This window comes from Heloderma suspectum, chromosome 9 (genome assembly GCF_057233095.1).
Source record: "Heloderma suspectum isolate Gila_16-S chromosome 9, 16-S_ref, whole genome shotgun sequence".
NCBI classification, from domain to species: Eukaryota; Metazoa; Chordata; class Lepidosauria; order Squamata; family Helodermatidae; genus Heloderma; species Heloderma suspectum.
In genome coordinates, this window is record NC_139466.1 from 25,574,097 (window position 1) to 25,587,501 (window position 13,405).

The 13,405-nt window shown below is 48.5% G+C and overlaps 1 protein-coding gene across 1 annotated transcript; it reads right to left on the reverse strand.

The window, feature by feature from the left end:
- Nucleotides 1-624: 624 nt before the first annotated feature.
- Nucleotides 625-13,136, reverse strand: LOC146338484 (uncharacterized). Its single transcript, XM_084813903.1, has 6 exons — nucleotides 11,570-13,136; nucleotides 10,721-10,900; nucleotides 7,215-7,403; nucleotides 5,804-5,980; nucleotides 4,477-4,618; nucleotides 625-2,451 (listed from the first exon to the last, which is right to left on the reverse strand). The coding sequence occupies exons 1-6, from the start codon at nucleotides 11,663-11,665 to the stop codon at nucleotides 707-709; spliced, it is 2,529 nt and encodes an 842-aa protein (XP_084670029.1). The 5' UTR covers nucleotides 11,666-13,136; the 3' UTR covers nucleotides 625-706.
- Between the last annotated feature and the right edge of the window lie 269 nt (nucleotides 13,137-13,405).

Genomic DNA, 13,405 nt, shown 5'->3' on the forward strand with positions numbered 1-13,405 from the left:
CTTATGGGCCACCAATGATGGGTGTGTGTGTATGCCATTGGCTGTACTTCCTGAATGGTTAGTGCCCCACTTTTGTCAAACCCCTTGAATTACAGCTGAAAGTCCTGACTTCGCTCCCATCTGGGTGTGTTTCCTTTCAACTTCAATGTGGTGGTGTGCAGAGGCCAACTGCCAAAACAGTTATCCTTGTCTCAATATTTCTAGCCCTGACTGTATATAAAAATAGGCATAAAATTGAAAACCCCTAGCAGAAAAGACAAGTCTTTGCCTGGCACCCAAAAGATAACAGCATGGGGCGTCAGACAAGCCTTCTCAGGGACAGCGTCCCATAAACAGGGCGCCACAACTCAGAAGTGCTCAGCCTGAACTATGGCAAAGAGGACATTTATTTTCTGTGAGTACCGGTTGTGTAGCTAACAAAGCTGCCAGAACAACCCCATTGAGGGCATTTTGTTGCTTGCAACTCAGCAACAAGTGGGGGAGCTGAAAAGACCAGTGCCAGACCAAGAAGGGGCAAGCATGAAACATCATTAAGCTCGCAGCTTTTTCCTCCTAAGTATCAGATCCATCCCATGATTAGCACAAACAGATCTTCACAGTAGGCTGCCTTTTCTCAAGATGCTGAACTGGTTGCTTCAGCAAAGGTCACTAGCCCTTCACTCCAACCCTAGGCCTTGGCGGCTGGCTCTACCACATGCGCCCCTCCTCACTGGGTTTCCTCCTGTATCCAGCCAGGCTGTTTTGGGGCAGAAATATTCAGCTCACCTCTTGCTCCAGGCCCAGCCGTCTCCATCAAAGAGCCTGCTTGACTTTGGTCTTTGCCTTTTGCATGGAGGGTGAGCAACGTAGTCTCTTGTGCATCCCCACATTCCTTCCTTGACATCTCACTGATCGCCTGGAGAGAGTTTTCTCCCAAATTCAGTTCTGCTACCTCTTTTATTTTCCCTGCCCCTTCCCAGCTGACTTGCAAATCTGCTTGTTGTGTATCCAGGCTCTCTCCTTTGGAATTCTTAGCTTTGAGGCTTATCTCTGCCTCAATACATTCTTGGTCTGTCTTGTCCCCTTGTATCTTTCCCTTCGATGCAGTGCTGTGCCCATCTTTGGTTCCCTCCCTCTGACATCCAGTTTCATCGGGGTTATCTGCCCCAAGGTAGATCTCTGCCTTGGTGCTATCATCTATTAATCCTTTCCCACAATCCCCAGCTGCCACCACGCGGTCTCCTGGATCTGCCTCACAGTGTCCTGGGCCTGTTTCATACCCATGTATCTCCTCCTCCGGCTTGGAAGGATTGTCAGCTTCTCTTTTTGACTTTCCCAACACCGTTTCTTCTCTCGGTTCTTCCTGTGCTCCAATGGCACTCTCCTTTCTTGGCCCTCCACAGTTCCCCCCATCAGAGGTGGCCTCTTCCCTCAAATTCAGCTGTGTTGCCATCACCCCTGCTTCTCTCCTTGACCCTTTCTGCTGGACCCGGAAGCAATACCCTGTGCTGCCTTCCTCGGAGCTCTCCTCTCTCGCCCCCTCTGTGAAATCCTCTACTCTATAGTCGGCATTGCCCTGTATCCCAGAATGGGCCCCAGCTTTGGTTTCTACCTCCCCACACTTTGCTTTATATTCTTCCCTCTCCCTGGTGGAATTCTCTGCTCTGAGGCTCCGCTCAGTCTCACAGTGTCCTTTTGTGGGCCCTCCTCCACTGCTGATCATGGGGTTTTCTGCAGCTCCCCCCACATCCTTCCCAGAACCCCCATGGATGGCTCCCCTTTCTTGTTCTTCCTTCGGCGTTGGAAAACTGACGTCCTGATCCCAGGTCTCGTCTGCATTTTCCCTCTCCATATCTGGCTGCCATTGCCCAAATCCTAACGGCAGTTTGCTGCTGGGAGTTTCACAGTCTGCCGCATCATCTCCAGAATGACTATTCACCTTCCCTCGCCCATAGTCTTCTTGCTCGATTCCCCCTTTCTCAGTCATCTGCATCTCTTCCTTCTCTTTTTGAGGGGCAAAGTCCTCTTTGTCCATTCCCCCCTCTGCTGGGAGCCCTTCGGTTTCCTCCTCTACATTTCCTGGTTCTGGTTCTCCATTCCTTGCCCCTATCCCAGTCCCCTCTACTCCTCTCTCAGTATTCAAGGTTTCTGGATCATTTTCCTCCATCTCTGCCCTGAGGAGGCCATCATCAGGCAACGGTTCTTTTCCCCCAAGGAGCTCTTCAGTCTCCTCAGCCGGTCCCTCCTCAGTTTTCGCTTTAAGGAAAGGCTGCTGAAAGAGACCTTGGTACCTCTTGCGATCTTCCACATATTTCCGCCTCATCCTCTCCCCCAGGAGCTTTAACTCTTTCCTCACGGCGGCCGCCAGTGACGGATCCAACTGGGCTACCCTCAGGAAGTCTGCACGGGCCTCCTTTTCGTTCCAGATGGCAGCGTGGGCCTTTGCCCGTTTGAAATAAGCCTTGACATTTTCTAGAAAGAACGAAGAGCATGAGATTCTCGGGAATCTGTACATATCTAATCTAACCTCTTCCCCCAGCTCCAAAATATGTATTCATTTATTTATACAGTTTATAAACCCCTCTGTTTCTAAACAAGTTTCTTGAGTGGTGAACAGTAAAAAAAAAGGGATCAAAATACAGAGGCATCAAAATATTTATAGGCAAGTTGTACCAATGAAAATGTGGCTGGTCATCAAGGAAAAGCTTGTTTAAATAAAAATGTTTTTAGCCAATGCCAGAAACAAACAGCATTGGTGCATGTCTGTCATCAGCTGGCAGGGAATTCCACAGAGCCAGTACACTAAAAGTGGACTCTAAATGGACCTCAGGTCTATCCGGAAGGATCAGGAGTGTCTAATCTGATGACCTCAGTAGCCAGGCAGGCTGAATCACCTATATACAGTGTTCTAATTTTATGGGCCATTACATCTTACATTTGCAGTGAAACCCATAAGGTTTAAGTCTGTCCATTCCAAATGCACATTATCTATTTGTCTCTCTGTCTCTCAAGTATAGTTCTCTGTAAATATGGCCAAATGTTGCTATGCCAACAACCCCAAACCTATCTGTTGGCTTGCCTCCTCATTTATTCTCTCATACACATAGACTGGGTTTGGACAATTAGCAGAGGAAACAACGCAGCGTTGGTTGTTTCTCCCACTGGTCACCCGGCTGGGAGTACCTTAATTACCTCTGCCGCAGGTTGCTGTGTTGCCTGAACATAGCATATGGCACAACCATGGTAACTTTTCACCCACCTAACAACCCATGGCTTACAGTGGGGGTTGTAGGGAGGGTGAAGAGTCACCACGGCTACACCACATGCAGGGTTCAGATGACATGGTGACATGGCATGGGTAAATAGGATAATTAGGGTAATTAGGGTAACCCTGGTCATGTGACCACCATGCGCGGGGGCGAGGGAAACAACCACGCTGCATTGTTTTCCCCGCTGATCGTCTGAACATCCTCAGTGTGTGTGTGTGAGAGACCATGGCAGCCTGTATTTTGTCAGGGCAGCTGTCAGGGGTTGACATAGTCAGGCACCTGCTGAGGCCCACTCCACAGGAGGGGGCCCACCATCGTCTCCTGGAGCCCCGCCCCTGCTCCTCTTCCTTAATGTCACAGCCTGTTCACCTACCCGCTCCAAGTGTGCGATCTGCGGCAAGAGCGAGGAAACACAGAAGCAGCAGCCTCCATTTGCCTTGCCCTCCACTGGGTGCTGTTGCAAACTGGGCCCGAGGGAGGGAGCAAGTGAATGAGCACTTGTGACAGTGGAAAGGGGGAAGTGACCCACTGAGGGAGGAACTCAGGGGGGTCCCCTGAGGGCATCTTTCCCAAGGGCCTCCCAGAACTAAAAACCGGCACTGTCTTTTATGAGTCCACAATTATGCTGCATGAAATTAGAATGGGGGGAGGGTAGAACTCAAAATCTCAACTTTAAATGTTAAACAAAATCAAGTTTCTAGGCCTTAAGACTGCCATACACAAAAAGGAAGCCCAAAATATCAAATTTTCATCTTGCTTTCTTGGAAGCAGAGACAACCCAAAGAAAGAGGGAAGTGGGCCAAGGGGCCAGCCGGGATTCATTAACCACCCAAGCGATTGGGTGGGTCAGTGATGTTTACAGGGGATTGCCTGTGAAGCAACGTGTGAACCCCCAGTGCTGTCTGCAACATTGCGCGGGATGAATCAGAGGATATGCAGTGTGGTCCCTTAGGACTGCAGAAAGGTTGGGCTGCAAGTAGTGGAGGCGGGTGGTTCCGATTTTGGTGGGGCTGTGGAGCCATTCTGAGTTCATCAGAACCAGCCAGAGTTCTAAAGGGGCTATCCAAAGTGCTGAACCCTAACCTCAACGTAGATCCAGCACTTTGGATAGCTCCTTTAGAGTGCTGGCTGGTTCTGACGAACCCAGAATGGATTCACAGCCCCACTGAAATCAGAGCCGCCAGCCTCCACTAGCTAGAAGTCACCAGCAGGGGGTGGGGGCACTCACTGCGGTCCTTCTGAAGGAGGTCGGTGGTGTGTTCCAAGACCTCATAATACTCCCCCAGCTCCAGCTGGCACTGGCAATAGTTCAGCACAAGCGGTGTGATGAGATTCTCCAGCTTCAGCCAGTCCTCTTCCTGCGGTTTCTCCTGTCGAGCGACCCAGCAAAGGACAAAAGGGTGGGTGGGGAGGCATGCCAAATCGGGGGGCACCTACGAAAGCAGCCACTGCCCAGGGATGAACCCCACTGGAGAAGGATCCCAGCCCATTTCCACCTTACAAGAACATGAGTGGAGGACAGAAGGAGTGTGAGATACAGCCTGAGCACTGCTGAAGCTAAGAAGGGTTAGACCTGGGAGTATCTTGGACAGGAGCCCACTGTAAGCCCTGTAGAAAAGCACGATATACGCTTATGTTGTATAAACACATATCCTGGTGGTTTGTGAAGTCTGGCTCACCGTGGGCCTCCCTTCCCTGTTTCTTTGGGTCCTTGATAGGCTTCCAAGAAAGCACACTGAGAGCCAGTGTGGTGTACTGGTTAGAGTGTTGGCCTGGGATTCAGGAGATCCGAGTTCTAGTCCCCACTCAGCCATGAAGCTCACTGGGTGACTTTGGACCAGTCACTGATCCTCAGCCTGACCTACATCACAGGGTTGTTGTGAGGATAAAAGAGAGAGGATTATGTACCTTGGGTTCCGTGCAAGAGGAAAAAGGGCGAGATATAAAGGTAATAAATAAACAAAAAATTATACACATAATGTGTGTGCGTATAAACATACATATATAATTCTATCTCTACCTCTATCACCTATCTCTATACTCTGTGTGTGTGTGTGTGTGTGTGTTTTATAATATATGTTTCTATACTGGCATTTGATAAAATCACAAAATTCCCAGAGCAGTTTACATAGGAAGGACATACAAAACCAATTCAAAATACTAAATAATGCAATTCTGAACTATCTAAACAAATACAAGAACTAAAAAGGGCAGCAAGATCTTAAAATTATTTATTTATTTATTCATTTCATTTCTATACCGCCCAATAGCTGAAGCTCTCTGGGCGTTTCACAAAAAAAGCCACGTGAAACAGTCAATGGGATTTAAAAGTTTGTCTAAAAGGCAAAGGAAAATGAAAGGGCGCTGAAAGGACAACAAAGCAGGCTCCAGGCATATCATAACTCCAGGTGCCACCAGTACCCTCTTCTTGGTAGCCATCCTCCTTACCTGAGATGGTGGGAGCATCTACAGAAGACGTTCTGCTGAGATCTCAACATAGAGTGATACCTAATAAAATTAATGTATGCATTATTTTATCTCCACCCAGCTCTCACCTTGGCCTGGACGTTGCGCAAACAGATGACAGCTTCCTGGTACTTCTCTGCTGCTTCCTTGAATTTCTTGGACAGGACCAGCCGGTTGCCCTCGGTGTGCAACTTAGGCACTGCCGCCAGCTTCTCATCGTTGCTCATGGCCCATGTGTCCCGTCTGTAGGCGGAAGGGTCCTCCACCTGGATAGGAGAGAAAAGCAGGGGTTGTAAATCTTATTTATTTATGTATTTTTATTATTATTTTTAAAAATTGCTGATAGTCTCAATCTATAAACCAAGGGTGGGCAATGTGCAGCCTGCACCGACCCCTGGTGGGGCCCCCACCCCCTTTTAAAATGGCGCTTGCAGTGGCTATGGAGTGCGCCAAAGGCCAAATTTAGCTTCTTTGCACACTAAACCTTAACCTTTGTACCATTTTGTGGGACTACGGGGTGGTTTGCTGCCGAATTTCGGCAGCAAACTAGCAATTTTGGCTCTTCTTGTTGGGAGGCACCCCGCAGACTGCGGCCCTCAGTGGGAGTCTGGGGGCAAGAAAATGGCCATGAGACCTCCTGAAGTTGCCCACCCTTGCTATAAACATAAACTGGAATGAAAAGATAGCAAACAAAACATCACAAGGTTAAAACAGCAAAGATAACACACACGTGCATGCGCATTTGTGGAGTCAAAATCAAGTTCAGCCAGCATTTTTAAAGGCCTGGGAAAATAAAATAAGAAAAGGTCTTTCTCTAATGTCCAAAGGACATCAGAGGAAGCACCGGGCAAGCTTCCCTAGGGAGAACTTTCCAGAGATGGAATGACAAAGCCAAGAAGATCCTTTCTCCCGTCGCCACCTGCCTAACCAAACATAGAGGGTACTCAGAGAAGGGTCTCCGCCAAAGATCTCAACACATGGGGAGATACATGTGTGAAAAGGTGGCCTTTTATAAGGTTCTGGCACTTTGAAATGTGCTCAGAAATGGACTTCGCTTGCCTATATGGGTCACAGGGGGAAGGGAGGGGGGAACCTTTCATAGAGAACGGTGTGGGGAGCCTCAGGAGTGGGGCCAAATCTGGCCCCCCTGGAGTGCTAATCTGGTAATATCCCCTTCCCCAGTCCACCCCCTTCCCCAATCAGTGATTGTTTACCCCCAGCCTCCTTCAGCCTGAGGACTGAATTCAATTTCAAAGAAACTTTCAGGGGCAAAACGCAACAGGGGTGGAGCCAAAGGCAAAATAGGAAACCCAGCATATTTTAGCCTAAATCTCTTGCTGCCAGTCCCAGCCTTCAAGGAGGCCATCTGGGGAATCCCAGAAGGCTGAGTTGGCACCCCAGGTGGGGCTGAGTTGGCACCCCAGGTGGGCCAGATTTGGCCCCCGGCCTACAGTTCTGCACCCCTGGACTAAACACCCTATGGTTCCTTCTCTGACTCACTTTGAACAGCTCCATGATGAAGATGAGAGGCTGAGGCGTCCTCTGCAGCTCATCTAGGTCTGCGTAGCCTGTGCTGTGATAGTCGAACATGTTGCCCATCCCACAGCGGTGCTTCTGGCCTTCCAGAGGGTCCTTGCCCTCAGCAATTTTCCTCATGCCCTTGGAGATTAAGGCATACATGCCCGTGTGCTGAAAGTGCAAAGGAGAGAACTGTAAGATTGGAACACAGAGTGCAAAAGATTTTGTGCGTGTCGCAGCAGGAGCGATATGGCAGGAGCCGTGGCTGGCGTCAAGGGGAGCCGTGGCTGGCGTCAAGGGGAGCCGTGGCTGGCGTCAAGGGGAGCCGTGGCTGGGCACTGGCTGTGGGCCCACACCACAGCAGAGCTGCGCTGACAAGTGCCCCCTAGAGTTGTTCCTCTTCACCATTGTAACCTGCTTGTTCACCTGCCTCTTGCTCTGGCTCAGATGACGGTAGTGGTGAGGAGGATCAGGAGATGCCACGGCCTCCTTGCTCCCTGGCTCTCTGCCTGTCAAGCAAGCAAGGATGAGAAAGAGGAGGAGCAATAGCAGCTGGTGACAATGGCAGTGAGAAGGCGGACTCACTGAGGGAAGGCACCCATGGAGGGGGCCTTGCCCGTGAACCTTCAGGAAGCTGGGGCTGGCACTGCTGGGAGCGACTGCACACCAGTAGGATGATGTCAGACGGCCAGCAGTATAAAGGGAAAACTCTGTGGAAGGAGCATGCACGCTTTTTGCTATATCCACACCACCTCCAACATGACAGATGACAATAGACACCCCTGTAATATTTCTATTCTCAGACTAAAGACCCCCTGTCCAGTTCCCCCTGGCCGCTATATTTAAGTATTTCAATCCCACCTTTTAGGACAAAGTCCTCACAAGGCAGGTTACAGCTAGAAAAAGGAGAAGAACTGGATGAGCCTGATCTTGTCTGATCTCGGAAGCTAAGCAGGGTTAGCCCCGGTTAATACTTGGATGGGAGACCGCCTAGGAATCAGGCTTCCTGCATGGAGCAGGGGGTTGGACTCAATGGTCTTGTAGGCCCCTTCCAACCCTAGGATTCTATGAACTCTGTGATGACATAATGTCTGGAATCGTGTCAGTTAAAACAAATAAGCCAGCATAAAATTCATCAAGCAACAGCTCGACAAAATGGAAAGGTCTCCAGGGGTTGTTTAACAACAGGCAAAGAAAGGGCTTGATGACAATCTTAGGGGATGGAGTTCCAGAGGGGCAGGTCCACAAATGAATTCCCACAGCCAGCTGGCCCAGAATGAGGAGAGTTGAAGATCCAACATGTCTGGAGATCAACATGTCTGGAGAGCACTAGGTTGTGGAAGGCTGATCTAGGACTAAGATTGGCCATCATTGGATACTACTGCTATTGTTTTAGCTGCTAAATTTTGTATGTTAAACGTTTTATACTGTGTTTTATTATCTTGTATTTGTGGTCTGTAAATCTTGTGAACTACCCAGAGAGCTTTGGCTATATAATGATAATACTAGTCCTGATGGCTCTATGCTACCTCCAGCATCGGAGGCAGTCTGCCTATGTGCACCAGCTGCTGGGGAACATGAGTGGGAGGGTGCTGTTGCACTCATGTCATAAGACCATAAGAGCCCTGCTCGGTCAGACCAAGGGTCCATCTAGTCCAGCATTCAGATCACACAGTGGCCAACTGGCTGCCCACGGGAACCCCACGAGCAGGACAGGAGGGCAACAGCACCCTCCCACCCAGGTCCCCCAGCAACTGATGTACATGGACATACTGCCTCTGATACTGGAGATAGCATATAGCCATCAGGACTGGTAATATATATATATATATATATATATATATATATATATATATATATTCATATATATATATATATATATATATATATTCCATTCCATTCCATTCCATTTCTATACTGCCCAATAACCAAAGCTCTCTGGGCAGTTAATTCACAAAAATTACAGTATAGAAATGAAATGGAATAAATAAATTATAATAATACTAGTTCTGATGGTTATGTGCTACCTACAGCATCAAAGGCAGTCTGCCTATGTGCACCAGTTGCTGGGGAACATGGGTGGGAGGGTTTTGCTGCACTCATATCATAAGAACCTAAGAAGAGCGTGCTGGATTGAACCAAGAGTCCATGTAGTCCAGCATTCTGTTCACATGGTGCCCAACCAGCTGTCGACCAGGAAGCCACAAGCAGGGCATGAGCGCAATGGCACCTTCCTACCCATGTTCCCCAGCAACTGGTGTAACTGGCGTCCTACTTGTGGGTTTCCCACAGACGGTTGGCCACTGTGGTCTGATTCAGCATGGTTCTTCTGATGTTCTCATGATTTTTTTTGCTTTGGGTGCGAGAGGTCCCAGACGAGTCCATGCTCTGGGGGGGGGGGGGAATGGGCCCCAGCTCTTGGGAAGGACCATAGCTCAGAGGAAGAGCAAATGCTTTGTCAAAGCACAGCATCTCCAGTTTTTAGGATCAGGCAGCAGGAGACTGGAAAGCCCTCTGCTTGACATCCTGGACAGTGTGCTGCCAATCAGGGTAGACAAGATTGGGCTGGAGATGGACAAGGAGTCTGACCTGATATGGAAATTCCTGGTGGGCTCTCCCACACTGGAGGCGTTCAAGATGAGGCTGGACAGCCATCTGTCAGGGATGCTCTGACTTGGATTCCTGCATTGAGCAGGGGGTTGGACTCAATGGCCTTGTAGGCCCCTTCCAACCCTACTATTCTATGATCCTATGATGTTCCAGAGACTTTGAGGGGGCGGCCTGGAGAACTGGGAGGATGATCAGAATTTGGAAAGGATGGCCACGTGATAGAGGGCAGGTGGAGAGCATCTATAGCAGGGCTGGGGAACCAGTGGTAACAATTTCTTTCATCTCTGACCATTGGCCAGGCTTGCTGGGTCTGATGGGAGCTGGAGCCCAACATTATCTGCAGGGCCTCAGGTCCCTGCCCCTGATCTATAGTTTAAAAAGATCTCAAGTAGCCGATGCTGGAGAAGACTTCAGATTGCTGCTCCCATTCTGATTAGACCAAGTTGGGCTGGTTAGAGCAGCCTTCCCCAAACTGGCCCCCTCCAGATGTTTTGAAGTGCAACTCCCATCAGCTCCAGCCAGCATGGCTAATCGCCAGGAATTCTGGGAGTTGTAGTCCAAAACATCTGAAGGGCACCAGGTTGGAGAAATCCGAGTTAGAGCAATCGTCTGACTCAAAATAAGAACGTCAGAAGAACCCTGATGGAGCAGACCAGTGGCCTGTTTAGTCCAGCATCCTGTTTCCTGCAGTGGGTCAGCCAGATGCCTTCTGGGAAGCCCACAAGCAGGTGATGCGGGCAAGAGCCCTCTCCCGCTGCTTCTTCCCAGCAGGTAGCATGTTCCTGAAGGTAGCATATAGCCATCATGACTAGTAGCCATTGAGAACTGTATCCTCCGCCAGTAAAAGGCCTGGAGGTCTGGCACCATCACACACTCACAACAGCGTCACACCAGAACTCGGCCACTTCTCCAATCCTCATGGAAGTCAGCAGGGTCTCCCACACCTCGATTTTGAACATCTTCCCCATGACAATCTCCATGGGGATGCCAGCCTGCCGGCTGTCATCAATCACTGTTCGCTCAAAGTTGTCTTTCAGCGTCTGGAAGTGGAACGTGACCTGCAAAGACAAATTAAGGTTAACTCTGAGCAGGCTATCAGATCAAGATTGAAGTTGGTCCAGCCCATTCAAACAGAAACCATGGAAAGTTCATTTAGCAGCAACTCTCTACCAAGCCATTGTACAGCAGTCGGTTCACCTTCCTCTTCCTAATTGGGAATCCCTGTTCCAACGTATTCTGCTTTCTCCAGCAGCAAATGGACCCAAGTCCAAAAGCACCGCACAACTAAGTCAGTACAAGGGCCCAAAGGATTAGTCTCTGTTGCCCTGACCATTAGGTCAGATGACCCAAATGAGTTGGAGTACCCAACTTCAAAGAGAGCATGCTTAAGCCTCTGTAACCTAAGAAGCATCTTTGTAGAGTTGGGGGTCAGTGGACACAGAAAGCAGAGGAAGGAAGGAGACTCGAAGACCTATGTTCCAGGTATATCTGCCACATAGCTACCATATTATCCACTGTTGTCCTCTCTCTCATTCCATCTATATAAGAGCCTTGCTGAATCAGTCCAGCAAATGCATCCAAGGAAGTCTGTAAGGCATGAAGGTAATTCCCTCACCCATCCCCATGCTGTTGATCCCCCAAAACTTGTAATCATTGGCATACTATCTCTGAACACAGAAGTCCCTTTAAGCCGTCATGGTCACGGATCCTGACTTGTAGCCACTTACCTTGCTCCCTTCTTTGAAATCTGGCAGGGCCCCGCAGCCTCCATGTAAAATCTTTTTCTTGACTCCTTCGACATTAAGTAGGTACGTTTCTTCCATGTCTGCGTTGCTAGCAGATCTTTCTTCTTTTCCTGGATAACTTTGGTTCCTCTTGTTAAGATCTTTCTGGGCCAGACCCAGAAAGACCCACTTCAACCCACCTTCCACTATTTTGATGGGACTGCCCCAATTTCTTCTTTCTTCCAACGTTTAGATTTGCATGCCGTAAATGAATTCTGAACTTCCTTGCAATCACAACAGACTCTGCAGAATTAAAGAGATGTCCTTTTGGGGAGACCTCATTCAGAGGCTGAGATCATCCCTGACCCTTAACATCTCTGCTGTGTTCGGGAAACTGCACACTGGAACTCTGTCTTCCCTTCCTGCCAGGTTAATCCAGGATTTGCCTTCTTAGTATATTTGAAATTAGACTAGGCTACTTAGTCAACAGAGGCTGCCCCAATATCCTTCTAGATCATGCCAGAAATTTCCTAGGACTAATTCTCACGGAAGGAGTAAACTCGGCCCTGGACTGTACCACTTCAGACTACAAGCGAGGGCTCACACGAATGCTCCTCCATTCAAAAATTTTCCCTCTACAAAAGAAAACTTTTAGATGTTTAAATTGTAAGCCTAAGGGCAGGGACTTATTTTATTGATCTCTAAGTTGCTCTGTGAGCCTATCTGGCTAAAGAATGGGGAATAAATAAAAATAAGAATAAATGAAACTAGGTGAGGTCAGAACATTCCTCCCACAGCTGGCCCAACATCAAATGGTGTCGCCAAGTGAGGAATGACTTGGGCATCCTCTCCATTTGTTTTACTTTTGAATAGCTTTTTGTTGCACTTGTAGCCCATTTCATGACTTTGGTGCAGAATTTGCATCAATACATACAAGTTAATGCATAAAAAGGAACATTGTATATTTAATTCCTCACCAAGCCAGAGCTAAACAGTTTGTTCAGAGTAGATTCCCCGCCAAGACACAGCCAAGTTACCCAAAGAAGACATCCTCACTCAAGGACATTTGTTAACTGCAAATCCAAAGTCCAGATTCCATGGTGGTAGAAAGCCACATTGTCCCAAGCAGAATTATACAAAATCAGATGTGAGATGGTTAGTTTTTAAATTTTGCTGGCCTATTGTTCCCCACCTCCACCCCATGTTTTATCCAGGTACCTTTAGGGTGTGGGTCGCTCTTCTTTTAAAAAAAGGTGCACCCTTCCTGACCTCTAGTAATAGAAATTCAAATGAATTACATAAATATTATTTAATCGAATAAGTTGTGATTAGATTGCGGATACAAATGCCCTTTAGTATCAGCGAATATGGTGGCAGTTTATTTCCATTCTGCTCCTTCTATGCCAAAGTTACTCTGTGAACTGTAAAATAATGCAGTCTGAAGAGAATGGAGGAAAAGAACATGGGCAGGAGCAGGGCAGAATATTTGGGAACTGGTCTGGAGAGAAACAGGAAGCTATTCCTTTCAGAGAGCCCCCTCCCCTCCTTCAGTCTTGGAGCTTACAGCTCAGACTGCTATCACTTATTGAGATCATGGGTGGGAACCAAGATTGTTGATCCATCAGCAGAATCGATATGGTGGTGGAATAGACCTCCCCATCCAATCTTCTACCCCGTGTGCCCTCCAAATCTGCTTGGGAGACCCTCTGCAACATATTTGCAGGGTCTGGGGGTGGGGCTGTAGGAGGGAGAAGAGGACAGGGAATTCCCATTCTGCCAGGTGTATCCCTTAGCTGGTGGAATGATGATCCTGGATCCAACACTGTATCTGTAGCCATG